General features: G+C 41.8%; 1 protein-coding gene across 3 annotated transcripts in view; it reads left to right on the top strand.

Moving 5' to 3' along the window:
- Positions 1-12707, top strand: part of UNC80 (unc-80 subunit of NALCN channel complex) — a 132478-nt gene that overhangs the window by 34541 nt on the left and 85230 nt on the right. For 2 of the 3 annotated variants that reach the window (XM_075512557.1, XM_075512556.1), the window contains exons 16-22: positions 945-1093; positions 2931-3097; positions 3815-3916; positions 5255-5469; positions 6004-6110; positions 6623-6722; positions 11515-11687. In XM_075512557.1, the coding sequence (XP_075368672.1) occupies positions 945-1093; positions 2931-3097; positions 3815-3916; positions 5255-5469; positions 6004-6110; positions 6623-6722; positions 11515-11687 (1013 nt within the window). The remainder of the gene's footprint in view (positions 1-944; positions 1094-2930; positions 3098-3814; positions 3917-5254; positions 5470-6003; positions 6111-6622; positions 6723-11514; positions 11688-12707) is intronic. The other variant, XM_075512555.1, reaches the window with a different exon arrangement.

Genomic DNA, 12707 nt, shown 5'->3' with positions numbered 1-12707 from the left:
GCAGTAAATAGCAAGAACAGATTGAATAAACAAGAACGTGAACACACGGATGCACATGCCTGCAGTTACAAGTGTGTGTGCATGTCTGTATATGTATATATGTTTTCTTTTTTTTTTAAGTTAGGAAAATTATTCCAGGTACTATTAGAATGACCAAATATTTATGCTTGGTCACTGCATGCAACAACAGTTAACAATGATTGTTTACAGAATAGGAATAGCTGCTCTGAAGCACTCGGGGAGTCTGACTAGTCTATTAGCCTGCCTCTGATCCCAGGCATTTCAGAGAAGGCATCAAAAAATATTATATAGCAGGCTTTTGTGTAGAAGATGCCCATAGGAAGCTTCCCCAAGTATTCATCAATTATTGACTGGCTCATGCTTTGAAGCATGGCAGCTCATGCAGCTTTTGGAAGTCTTTTCTTTCACCTAATGAAACTGGGATGTTTCTTGTTATTCATATAAATGTGTAATTCTTTTTTGACTCTTTCTGAGAGCTTGGTCTCCTTGTGTACCTTGCAAGAACAGAATCCCTGTAGTTCAGAAAATTTTCTTTTGATGGGTGTGTTCACTTTTCAGCATAATCAAACATCTCTTGTCCTTTAGAACAGTAAATAGAAAAGCTGGAGGTATTGTTCAAATTTTATGCCTTATTCTGTACATCTCTAAATGAGAGATGTGGATAAAAGGAAGCCAGAGTGGTCCTGATCTTTTCAATCCTTTTTCATGCTACAGCTATTTCTGGGAAGATTTCATCCTTCTCATTTATTTTACCCTTCCCTTCTGCTTTATTTTTGTAGGGTGGGATTGCAAGAACTGAGCATAGGATATTAGGTGGGGACTTGCCCTTGTCTCATGTATCTGAATCCCTTTTCGTGTGTCTTTAAGCCGTCTTTTTTAAACCATTCCTAACAAGGGGGCTTGCTTGTACTTGAATTTCACAGACAAGGCTGGATTTGGGAATAATTTCACCACAGTGGACAACAAGTCTACAGCCCAGAGTGTAGAAGGTATTATTGTGAGTGCCATGTTCAAATCATTGATCACTCGCTGTGCTTCCACTACACACGAGCTGCACAGCCCGGAAAACCTGGTAAGCAATTGATTTCATGTTAACAAAGTTACTTTTTCATTTGGGTGTCACCAGTGAGGCTTTATAGTGAAGAATTAATTCAGTTTAGCCAAATCCCTTGAGCGTAGCAAGCTATGCAGTCACAGTTGAAACATGATATAAATGTGATGCCCTCCTTGCATGCCTGCCTTGGAACCTGGGGACTTAGCCAAGATAAAAGTTGTGCACTCTGAATTGCATTTTCCTCTCTGTTGAAGCAGCTTCTGTGGGTTTTTTTTCCAAATGGATTAGTAGCATAGTCTGGAGCGAGGGATTAATGAACAAGACCACAGCCAGCATAAATCAACTTTCAGCAAAGTTAAAGCCAGTTTACTTGGTTAAGGACGTGCCCCACCCATGGCAGAGTATGTGAGTTACTGACGACCAATTTGGTAGGTCTTCCCAAGGTTTAGACAAACATTCAATTTACCAAACACCTGGAGGAAACTAAGGTGCTGCTGGTTGCTGCCTACGTGCTATCTCCCCAGAGCAGTCAGTAGAATGGATGACATGAGCCCTCTTCTTCCCAATTGCTGCAGAATCTAGCAGCTAATCTCAAACCACCTCCTTTATTATCAAAAATTAGGATTTTTCATGGAAGCAACCAAGAAGCACTCTCGTGCTCCATCCTTACAGCAGAGCTGTAGAGGCACTGAAGTCCAGCTAAAGGGGCAGTAATCCTGTGTGAAGGGAAGGGAGAGGGAGAAGGAAAAGCACAGTAACATCTTAAACCAGCAGAGTAGTCTGCCTGTGTCCAAGTCCTCTTGTTCTTACAGATATTCCTCCTTTGGAATGTTTCTCAGCAGAGATTAAATGGTGGGATGCAGAAGAACATGTGCCATTGTTGGACCTAGATTAGGATCACCAAGTATAAATTTTCCTTATAAATTGTATGTCTTTCTGGACCCTATTTTAGCTGATGTGTAAGGTGAAACTTATCTTTGAGCATAGCACTATTAATTGTGCCTGTATGGAGAACATAGTACACAGAGTATATATGACGATTTCCGGTTCTTGCGTCGCTCTTTAAAGTCAATCTTGTGTTCAATATCTTATGAAAAAGAGCCTTAATCAGTACACAGATCCAATTATTTGTTTGTTTGGGGTTTTTTTTGTTGAAAGCTGGCTGTGCAGTTCCTAGCTGGGAATTTTCAGAATAATCTAAGATCTTTCAGGAAAGTTCACAGATCAAAAATCAGGTCCTGTAAAACTGTTCCCTCCATCCCCTTGCCCTCAGATATAGAGGTGATTTGTCACATCACAGATCTGTATGAATGTTCAGAACTAAAAAGAGCCTTGAGTGTAGGAGTAGGTTGGGGAATGAGTGAGTCATTCCTCTCTTCCCATGATGTAAATCTCTAAAATAATTAAGAAAAATCCCAAGACACCCACTGGTTTTGAAACAAAACATGCAATTTTTTGCACTCTACTTCCCCCCGCTCCCCTTCATGTAGCTTTTTCATGCCTGTTAAGATTATGGGCTAGATGAATGGGATAAAACAGGCTTTAAGTCATCTTTGCAGCTCCCTCATCTTGCAGCTGTTTTAGCCTCTGATACCTCTACATCTGCTTAGCCCATTGCAGAGCATGTTCCATAACAATAATGCTCGTCATTGTCTGCTTCTTCTGAGTGCACTAAATGGAGTTTCTAGCTTTTGATCCCAGCCAGAAAACACAAACCCTATACATGGAGAGTATATCAGACAACAGCCAGAGGAAGTAATGGCCTGCTGAAGTACCTTAGAAACTATTGATTCTCACTGCTTTTTCACAAACTGCAGACTGAATTCTTTCATTTTCATGATGTCTTGCTACTCAGGGCTTGTACTGTGATATCCGACAGCTGGTCCAGTTTATCAAGGAGGCTCACGGGAATGTCTTTCGGAGAGTGGCGCTCAGTGCCCTCTTAGACAGTGCTGAAAAGTTAATACCAGGAAAAAAAACAGAGGAAACAGAGCAAGAGCCAAAACCTTCTGGGAGCAAAAGGTGGGTGTCTAGGAGGGAGAAGGCAAATGACTGACTTGCATATGGCTGTATGACTACTACATGCACTGAACACAAGGGTAGAAAGTTCAAGGGCTTGTGTGTTTTATCTTGATAGCATATGTCAGTTCCTGATGTGGAGAATTGTACTGTGGCAGCAGTCTCCTTTAAAATTTAATGAACTGAGACAGTAATAGATTTGCAGCAAAAAGTGTCAGCCCTCTCATACAAGAGGCCTAAGAGAACAGTGCAATGGAAACACTGGGAGGAGGAAAGGTTAAGAGAAGTAAGAAGCATAGTGTCAGTCCCAAAACACTGTGTGGACATGTGTTTTAATGTGCATCACATCCTTAGTGGTGTTTTTCTGACAGGCAAACACTGCTATACAACAAGTCCCAGAAGAAATCTAATCCTGACATGCTTCTTTATCAAAAAGAAATTTTCGCTGGTGCTTTGAGGCTTGTCATATTAAAATGTTGGGAAGAAGGATTAAGAAAGTTGAAAAACTCCTAAAAACCTTGGCTTTGCTTCTAAGAGCTGAAACGCTCTTAGACGCGTTCATGTGTTTTTCATGAATGACATATATAGAGGCAGTAAGTTGCTAAAGAGAAGGTATATCTCTAAAGCTGCTTTGTTGCTCAGCAGCGCTGGTTTCCATGTCATGTAGCTATGTGATGACCATCCATTCACTTTAGCTGATGATTTATATTGTCTGTATAGATCCGAGGTGGGAAGCGTCATCATTGACAAAGGCCAGGCATCAGCTGCCCCTGATGAATGCCGTAGTTACATCTCAAGCCGCCCAATGCAGACTCCAGAACAGTAAGTAAATATTGAATCGTTTCATGCGTTATTGCCAACAGCTTCCTTCTGGGGTTACTACAAATGGGTAGGCCAGCAAGGACTTATCTCTTTGAATGGTACAATAAATGCATGGAGTGTCTGTTCAGGAGCTGCTGATAACATCCAGGTAATGCCTATTTTTGATGCTGCCAACTGGACCCACTCTGATTTTAATGGGGAACCACCAGAGATTTTCAAATGACAGTGCAGTAGATTTGTCAATATCGCATACTACCATATCCATGAATAGAGCGTTAATTCCTCAGAGATGTCGTCACAGCTGTTCTCCATGCTTTGTTTGTACCTCTGGGGGATGATTCTATTAATTTTCAACTTCCAAGTTGTTGCTAAGGGTCATTAATCCTTTACTGCCTCCCAAGAGCCAGCCCATTCCTGACCTGTCTTGGGCATGTAGTCTCTGAAAACTGTTGCATTTCCCTTATCAGCACAGGTGCTCTACCACTTTTCTTAATGAGTGAATCAACCTGCTGTTAGGGATTGCACGTTTGAAGTCTCTGTTGTCCAAAGAGTTCTGCCATTTAATATTGAAGTAAATTTAATCAATACTCTTAAGAATTTTAGAAAATTTTATAAATGGCCACTGGTCCCTAAGTAACTTTGGACAAGTCATTTAACTTCTCTGTGCCTCTGAATACCCACCTGTCTTGGTAAAGTGCTTTGAGAAGTACTGTACGAAGACATTGCTTGCGCAAGGGCCCAGGGCTCTATATTATGCGTTCTCCTGCATTAACTGAGCCTGCAAAGTCTCACTGTTGCTGAGACTGCAAGGATACCACAAAGCCCTTTACTGCTCTGCAGAATTGCAGCAAGCTGTTCTGCTCTGAGCCCTGCCACAGCCATCGGAGATCTCAGGAGTACAGCAAAATATGCTGTCCCCATTCCAATACATTAATGAGAACTGGGACTCCAGCAGGTTCACAAATGGCTATCGTGATGTCCAAAAGCTCTCCAGTACACATGCTTGTAGAAAGCACCAGTGTAGTCTTATCAGTATGGGTCATTTTGACCTAAAGAAGATTATTTGTTTTTCACGTGTAGGAACTAAAAATTGGAATGACCTGTTCAGTGGACAAGCTCCTCAGGGTAGAAAAGATGGTTATTTTGTGCCTTGAACAATATTAAGCATGTTGTCAAACTTGAGTATGTCCCACTGAGAAGAGTATGTTTGGAATTCAAAATGAAACAACCTCAAAGAACAGAGAGGTCAGGAGGGGGCTGCAGGAGGGAGGCGTCATCCCCCTGAGCATCCAAACTTCACTGAAATACAGTTCATGCTCTGCATCCCTTTTCTTCCAGTGATGAGCAAATCCAAGGGGCCGTTCTGGGACGCAAGGACTTCTGGCGAAAGATGTTCAAGTCACAGAGTGCAGCGAGTGATACCAGTAGTCAGTCTGAGCAGGACACATCCGAGTGCACCACTGCTCACTCTGGGACCACCACAGACAGGCGCTCCCGCTCCCGTTCCCGACGAATCTCCCTTCGAAAGAAACTCAAACTCCCCATAGGTAAATGTATGTCTCTTCCTATTCTATATACATATTGCATGTGCGGAGAAACACAGATAGATATATCTGTCTTAAGAAATATTGCAACACAGATCCTTATTGTCCAAGTATATTGTATATTCTCCCAAGGGAAGCTGGGAAATGCTGCTCTCTCCATTTTACAGATGGGGAACTGAGGCAAAGGGAAACGTAAGCAATTTGCCAAAGGTAACAGAGGATATCTGTGGCAAAATAGAGTATTGAATCCATGTCTCCAAAGTAGTAGGCTAGTATTTTAATCTCACAGGCATTGTTCCTCTCTGTAGAACAGAAATATTCCAAATAGCATTTGATAGACAAAGAATATATCCTTTACAAGTCCCAAGACCTGGTCTTGCATGGTGGTTAATGCATGTACCATGAAAAGGTTGCCTTCCCCTTTCCTCCCATTTTCCCATACCCTGGCATGGCCACTTTGGAGAAATATACTGCAATTGCTAATAAATAGATTCTGCTTGGAAGCATTTTCAGAATTGCCCTGAGTGGCTTATTCTGCAACAGGGAACTGGCTGAAGCGCTCCTCCCTCTCTGGCCTGGCTGACGGGGTGGAAGATCTCCTAGATATCAGCTCTGTCGACCGTCTATCTTTCATCAGGCAGAGTTCCAAGGTAAATGTGTCAGGCGGGATTGCAGAGAGCTTGGAAGGACAGGATCTGGCTGGTTTTAGCTGTCCAGGGAAGCATTGTACTCAATATGGACATTGCAGCCAATGAGACTCGGTCACAGAAGTCTTCAGAGTAGAGTAACGTGGGAATTTGATACTGGACTTTTGCGGCTCACAGTGAAGACTAGGTTAAACCTACACTGTACTTGTCAGTCTGCCTTGGTTCACTGAGAGAGAAATGCAGGCTCTGTCAACACACTTAAGGTTTAATTGTTGGTCACACTTCTCCTTCCTTCTTTGTGCCTTTACAGCCTCTTGCGAAAGACCAACCCTTTAAGCAGAAAGCTTAAAAGATGAAGTGCTTCAGCGTACGTAAATCTGTGCAGACCCACTTGTATTGCTATGGTCATCCACTGTGTTACAGCCCTTCTGTAGATTCTTTATGTCTAAGCAGGGAAGACCGAGAGGTAGTGAGTGGTATGGCGCAGCCTGACCCGGCCCTCTGTCTTTGCACAGGTGAAGTTTACCAGCGCGGTGAAGCTGTCAGAAGGAGGGGGGCCAGGAGGTGGCCTGGACAACGGGCGAGATGAAGAGGAGAATTTCTTCAAGCGTCTTGGTAAATGGCGCACCTGCCGAAGACACCCATCCAAGCTTCATCACACAGAAGAAAAAGATGGTTAGAAATCAGGGTTCTCGTCTCCTTTTTTCTTTCTTTTTATCTTTTTTTAAATCTCTTTCTTTCTGTATTTTACCCCTTTCCCTTTTTTCCTGCTTTCTCCATAGTTTTTGTATCCATTCTAGCCTTCTCCAACTTTTAGTCTTTGTAACTGTTTTCTTTCCCTTCCTTCTTTCTTTTGTTTTGATTTAGAAAAAAAATGGAGTAAAGTCAATTTTTTAGAAAATCAAGACTATCCAAATAAATTACGCAAATACAACATTTGGGCTTTTTAAATCAAATTGAATTTGATCAACACACTTGAAAAATTAATGCTTGCTTCAAAGCACTTATTCAGTTCAAAATTAGGTGTGTAAATCTTTCATTGCCTAATATAATAATGGGTGTTCCATCAGTTTTTTTGTTTGGTTGGTTTTTTTCCCAATTTGTGACCATTTGACAGTTTTAGCAAAGATCAGCACTGATGAAATGGAAAACCCTGCACAAACCTTGTTATAATTATCTCTTTTCTTCTGTGTTTGCATGTCTAGTGTCTGCATACCATTCGTTAGGGATGCTGTCCCTTTTTCTTAGCACACAACATAATAACAACACTACTTTTCCTTTCCACGAAAGTATATTTCATTGCAATGCATTTTCAAAATCAGCAATGTTCGAAAAGTGCCTTTATGAATAATACAAGATCATAGTATATTCTGTTTTAAAATGTCATACAGTCATGCACATGCTCTTGTCCTCAGCTCAGAGCTCATCCTTGTTGTCAGGGAGACAACCTTGTATCTTGAAGTTCTGTTACTGTTTTTCAAGAAAATCCAACCCAACTCCCAAAAACACACAAAAAGGAGTAGATTTTCTTTTACACCATGATTTCTGTAGCTTTACAGTATATTACATTCTCTGGCATTATGTTTTTTATTTTCTGACATTACATTTTGACACTGCATTGTATGTATTTCACCATCATCTGTCCCAGACCTGCAGTGTTATGCATGTAAGGCATTGTTCAGGCAAGTGATACTTGCAAAGTATGAGCATACCTCGCGAATGTAAACTGGTCATCATTCTACCACTGCAGAAACACTGGTGGTGGTTTTCAACTAGCTCCTAGGTGAAGAGTATTGTTCCTTTAGAAAGAGAATGCATCAGCCCATCCGCTTGTTGTAGCTTGGTAGCTGAAGGTGAATACCCCCACAGTGGAAGGAACTGCGTTGTTTTCTTCATCCACTGCTTTGTGCTGAAGCAGGTGTGAAATCCTTCCACCACATTTTCTCCCAGCTCTTACTGGGAACAAACAACTGAGGGGCAGTGATAAACTGCCACAGCTGTTTCTACAGTGCTCATGTGAGATGTCCTTCATATTTTCTTGTAGGAATTTTTTTTTTTTTTTCATCTTGCTATGCTGGTTTTATGCCACTGTGAGTTTGCTTCTGCCTAGAGTGCCCATATTCTTGATTTAAGGGCACAGATGTAGTCTTGGTCCTGTGAGCATCAAAAGCCTTGTTCAGTATGTGTGGCACATCTTATGTCTTTAGAAAACTCAGATGACACATTAGTGTTGGCTTTTTGAACTTTGGAATTGTTGTCCATACCTCAGCCTTCCGTAAGTAACATCAGAATTTATGTAATTAATGAAGAGAACTTGAAACGCCTTTTACATGCCTGTGAGAGATGTACATGACACATGCTTGGTTTTGACATATGCATGCATTAGAAATACCATAATAAAAGTATTTCTAACCCATAACATGTAATGGGTTAAAGACAGAGACCCTTGCATGTTAGTATAAGAAACAGGCGAATTGTCCAGTGACGTTGACAGGGAGGGTTGGGCTGTTGCCTGATCACTAACTGAAGCAAAGGGAGGGGATTTAAAGTTTTTAAGGCAAAGCGTGACAGTTAAGGAAGTTGTGTCACCATGGCCACAAGGATCTCTGGTATGCAATGAAAGCCGCTTACCATTAGCAAAAATATTAGAGTAGTTGTACATGCCTGTGTGTATGTACTTGTATGTGCGTAGTGAAATCAATGTGAGGCTTTTTCAGGGTGGAATGGTTTATAACACAGAACAGCAACATTACAGAGGGCCTTCAAATTTCCAGTGCTTCTGTGTCTTCCATAGAGATCAACAGGTTTTATGTGCTTATGGAGAAGAGAATAAAGGCCTGTTGAAGGTGGATGGGCATACTATTAAATCCCTCAAGGTCTGACCCTAAAGCACTGTTTTGGAACCTATTTCTGCCTTCCCATTCCTGTCATTCATGATGCTATGCCATTACTTCGCTCATGCTTTTTCCATGTGGTGTTTCCTCTTGTGTTTTTGGGTTTTTTAACATAGTAGACCAAATTTAAAAGAAAATGGAGAGAGGAGAAATACATGACAGTAAAAAAAAAAAAAAAAGTAGAATAATTTGTCACATCATTTATGAATTTTAATCTTCATTGTGATATATCATCTAGACCACTGGAATTTCTGTGTTGAATATGTATGTAAGCATACGTATGTGTGTGTGTGGGTGTGTATCTGTATGTGTGCATATATATACATATATATACACAAATATATGCACATTCATGCATAACAAAATGTTTATTTTAATGATCTTTTTACTTATACTAAGAACACAGCTTATATACAGAAGTGAGTTACAGTATGTTTACATAAGACCCTTAACGTTCCTTCGGGCACTTACTGAAGACATTGTGGGTGACCATAGAAGTGGCCAGGGTGTTCAAGGCATACAGCACAGGCGAACCACACAGCGTATGCTTGCTCCGAGGGGTGATCTCGCATTCACACAGGAAGAAACTGTGGGGGCGGGAGCTTGGGCATCCAGTGTCCTCCTATGTTAGGAAATGGTCTCTGCTCACTGGGTGAGATTTTCTGCAGGGCTGAGTCACATTAACATTAAGCCAGTGAGGGCTCCCCTGCTTACAGCAAGGCTACTCCAGGATGGGCGTAGTGGTGGAGGACAGTCAACAGCTGCCTCTGAAGGATTCTCTTGCAAAGCTTCAACAAAGTGCAAGGCTAGGACTGCAAAGGGCTGCAGTGATAGACTGTAGGTAGTACCACAGAGCCCAGATGGACAAAGCCTCTGCTAGATCTTTATAGTGGGGGTTACGGAGATGCCTTAGGCATGCCTTTCTGTATCAGAAAGTCAGGTTTCTATTCTTTATCTCATACAGGCACAGCCCTAACAGGGCCCTGAATAGGAAACATTTGTTTGTACCTCAAATGAGTTAGTGTTACAACAGCCATAGCAGGAAGGCTCAGATAGCATGCTACAGGCTATAAGGAAACAGGAGGAGTTGGAAGAAAAGGGTATTTGTGCCTGCTCATTTATGTAAGTGTTCTACCTGTTCTTTCTACTTTATTTGTTTGTTTGTTCCATTTTGATGAAGTATTTCCCAACATAGGAACATTTTGTTTACTGGAAAACTATGTACAGCTTCACTGGAGAGAGAAAAGCCACAGATGTCGTAAAGAAGTCTCTTGAAATTTGATATACCTCTGTCTTCAGGGGAAAAGTGAAGATCTTACATTGTCATTTTCTGTTGTGACTATTGTTTGTGGTACATAAGTGCTTTCCAAGTAATTCTGGGGAGTGGAATCTCAAAGGGACTTTGAGTTTCAGCCATTCTTCTTTCCTGAGGAAGGAGAAATCACAAAGTCCTGTAGAGCTGACGTTTTGACTCTTGTCTTTCAAATCCATGTTTAAAGCCAATCTTGAATTCTCCACTCGGTGTTCTCTTCTTCAGTGCTTTATCCTTCAGTATTCTGTAAAGTTTTGTATTTTCACATGTAAACAGGGAGACTATTATGGATAAAGAGAGAAAGCCCAGAAGCTGACTATTCTTGTTTTGACCAGCCACCTTGGCCTTGAAACTACTTTCCTGATTTCTCATCTGTGTCTTTCTGCCACTCTCTCAACTCTGGGTACCGACTGCGTAATATCTTCTGCATTCAGAAGTGTTCATTCCAATCAGCAATGGGATTAGTTGATTTATCATGTGAACTCTATACATGGAGTTTAAAATTGTGCTTGAAAGAAGCCCTGGAGGGGGGTGCTAGCTTCATTTTCAAAAGGAACTCTTATTAGGGAGCTTTCCATCCCAAAGAGTGCAAGACACTTCAAGGGAGAGAGGCTAGAATGATGATGATACCTAGGAGCTGAGTCCAGTTTGCAGAAGATGTATGCCTAAAAAAAGGACAGTACTTCATTTCCACATAGAACATTTCCAGTATTTGCTGCTGATTTTTCTGTCCTAGTAGATGATATATTACTAAATTGATACATGAGGAATAAGGTTCATGCGTGCTCCACTTCAAGGTAAACTTAGAGGCAATAGAGAAGTAAGATAAGAGATTATTCAGGAAAAACAGACAGTAAGCATGATGTTCTGTGTTAAAGAGGTGGGGAGGAAGTGCCATATTCTGGTTCACCTATGCTGGAGTAGATCCTGGGCTTCCACACTGAATATGGTGGAATTGTTTTGGGCAGACATCAGTATGACCAAGACCAGGATCCGGCTTGCTGTACGCCTATTTCACGGAAGTCATGAATATTGTAAAAATGCCCCTGTTATCTTCAAGATAGTGCATCAAGGTGAGGAAGGGATTTAGACCAAGACTATACTCATCAGGGGTTTTGTACCACTTTTTTTATTGGTGAGAGACTGTGTTCCCTTCTCCCTACCCCTCCCTGCATCCCCTCTGTACTCTCTACCTCTTTAGGTTGCCATAGCTTTGATGATCACTTGACCTCCAACCAAGAAGGAGGAAAATCCAAGAACGTTGTGAACCTGGGAGCAATCCGCCAAGGCATGAAGCGCTTTCAGTTTCTCCTGAACTGCTGTGAACCAGGCACTATCCCTGATGCCTCCATTTTGGCAGCAGCCCTAGATCTTGTAAGTCATTCGTTGGTGTATTTTTACCTGCTGAGTGAGAGCATGTGCATACGTGGTGGTCCGTTGTCATTCACTAATGCTGTTCATGCCCGCACAGAAAGCAGGTAAAGCATCACAGCAATGCCAACTGGTGTTGCTGCTTTTAGGTGGAGTTTTAGCACCGGTGACTGGATGAGTATGCAGACAAAATGGATCTTTTTTTTATTACATGGCTCCCCGTAACTAGATTATTGCCGGCACAAAGCTTTTATTGTCAGACTTCAAATTTTGCTCACAGACATTCTGCTTCTGCTCCTAGTGTCAATAATAATCTACGGAATAAGGATTGAAGACTGGTTAACTACCTGGAGAGGCATAGTAATTCCACTCAGGAGTTCTGACAGAGTTATAAATACATTAGGCAACACTGAACTATTAGTCACCAGAGCCAGTCAGTGGAAAAACCTTCAAATGTCAGAGTGTGCATGCTTTTAAATGCAGATATTGCTAATTTGCAGATCCGAATCACAGAAGTGACACAATTCAGTCCCTCCTTTCTGACACTGAGCATCTCTTCTGCATCTCCCTCCTTCCCTTCCTTGCAGCTGCTGGTTTTTTAACAGTGCCTTCCATTTCTAAAGCAGTGGCCTTCAGCCTGTGGTTCATGGGGCAGTGGGATTCTGTGAGGTGCTTATGTGACAAACACAAGAGTGTGACAAAGACAGCTATGAAAAGCCAGCCAATTATTAGTAACTTCTCTGCACAGTGCTCTTCTGCTTTATTCCATAAGTGTTTGGATGTCTGCAAACTTCAAAAGATTGAAAGCCACTGCTCGCAGAGCATCCACATCCTCTCTATCCCTTTGTCTTCCCACTCCTCACCACTTGCCTCTTTGACTGTCATGCCATTTGTGCTTATATTCAGTTTTTTTGCTTGCTGCTGGAGATGTCAGGCTCACGGACTCTCCCATTCTGCCAGTGCTGTGCCCTGAGCTGTGCTGCCTTGTCTGCTCCATAGTTGTAGGGATGATACACTCTGTGC

This window comes from Mycteria americana, chromosome 9 (genome assembly GCF_035582795.1).
Source record: "Mycteria americana isolate JAX WOST 10 ecotype Jacksonville Zoo and Gardens chromosome 9, USCA_MyAme_1.0, whole genome shotgun sequence".
NCBI lineage: Eukaryota > Metazoa > Chordata > Aves > Ciconiiformes > Ciconiidae > Mycteria > Mycteria americana.
Note: the sequence above shows the minus strand (reverse complement) of the source record. Positions and strands in the feature narration are given on the sequence as shown.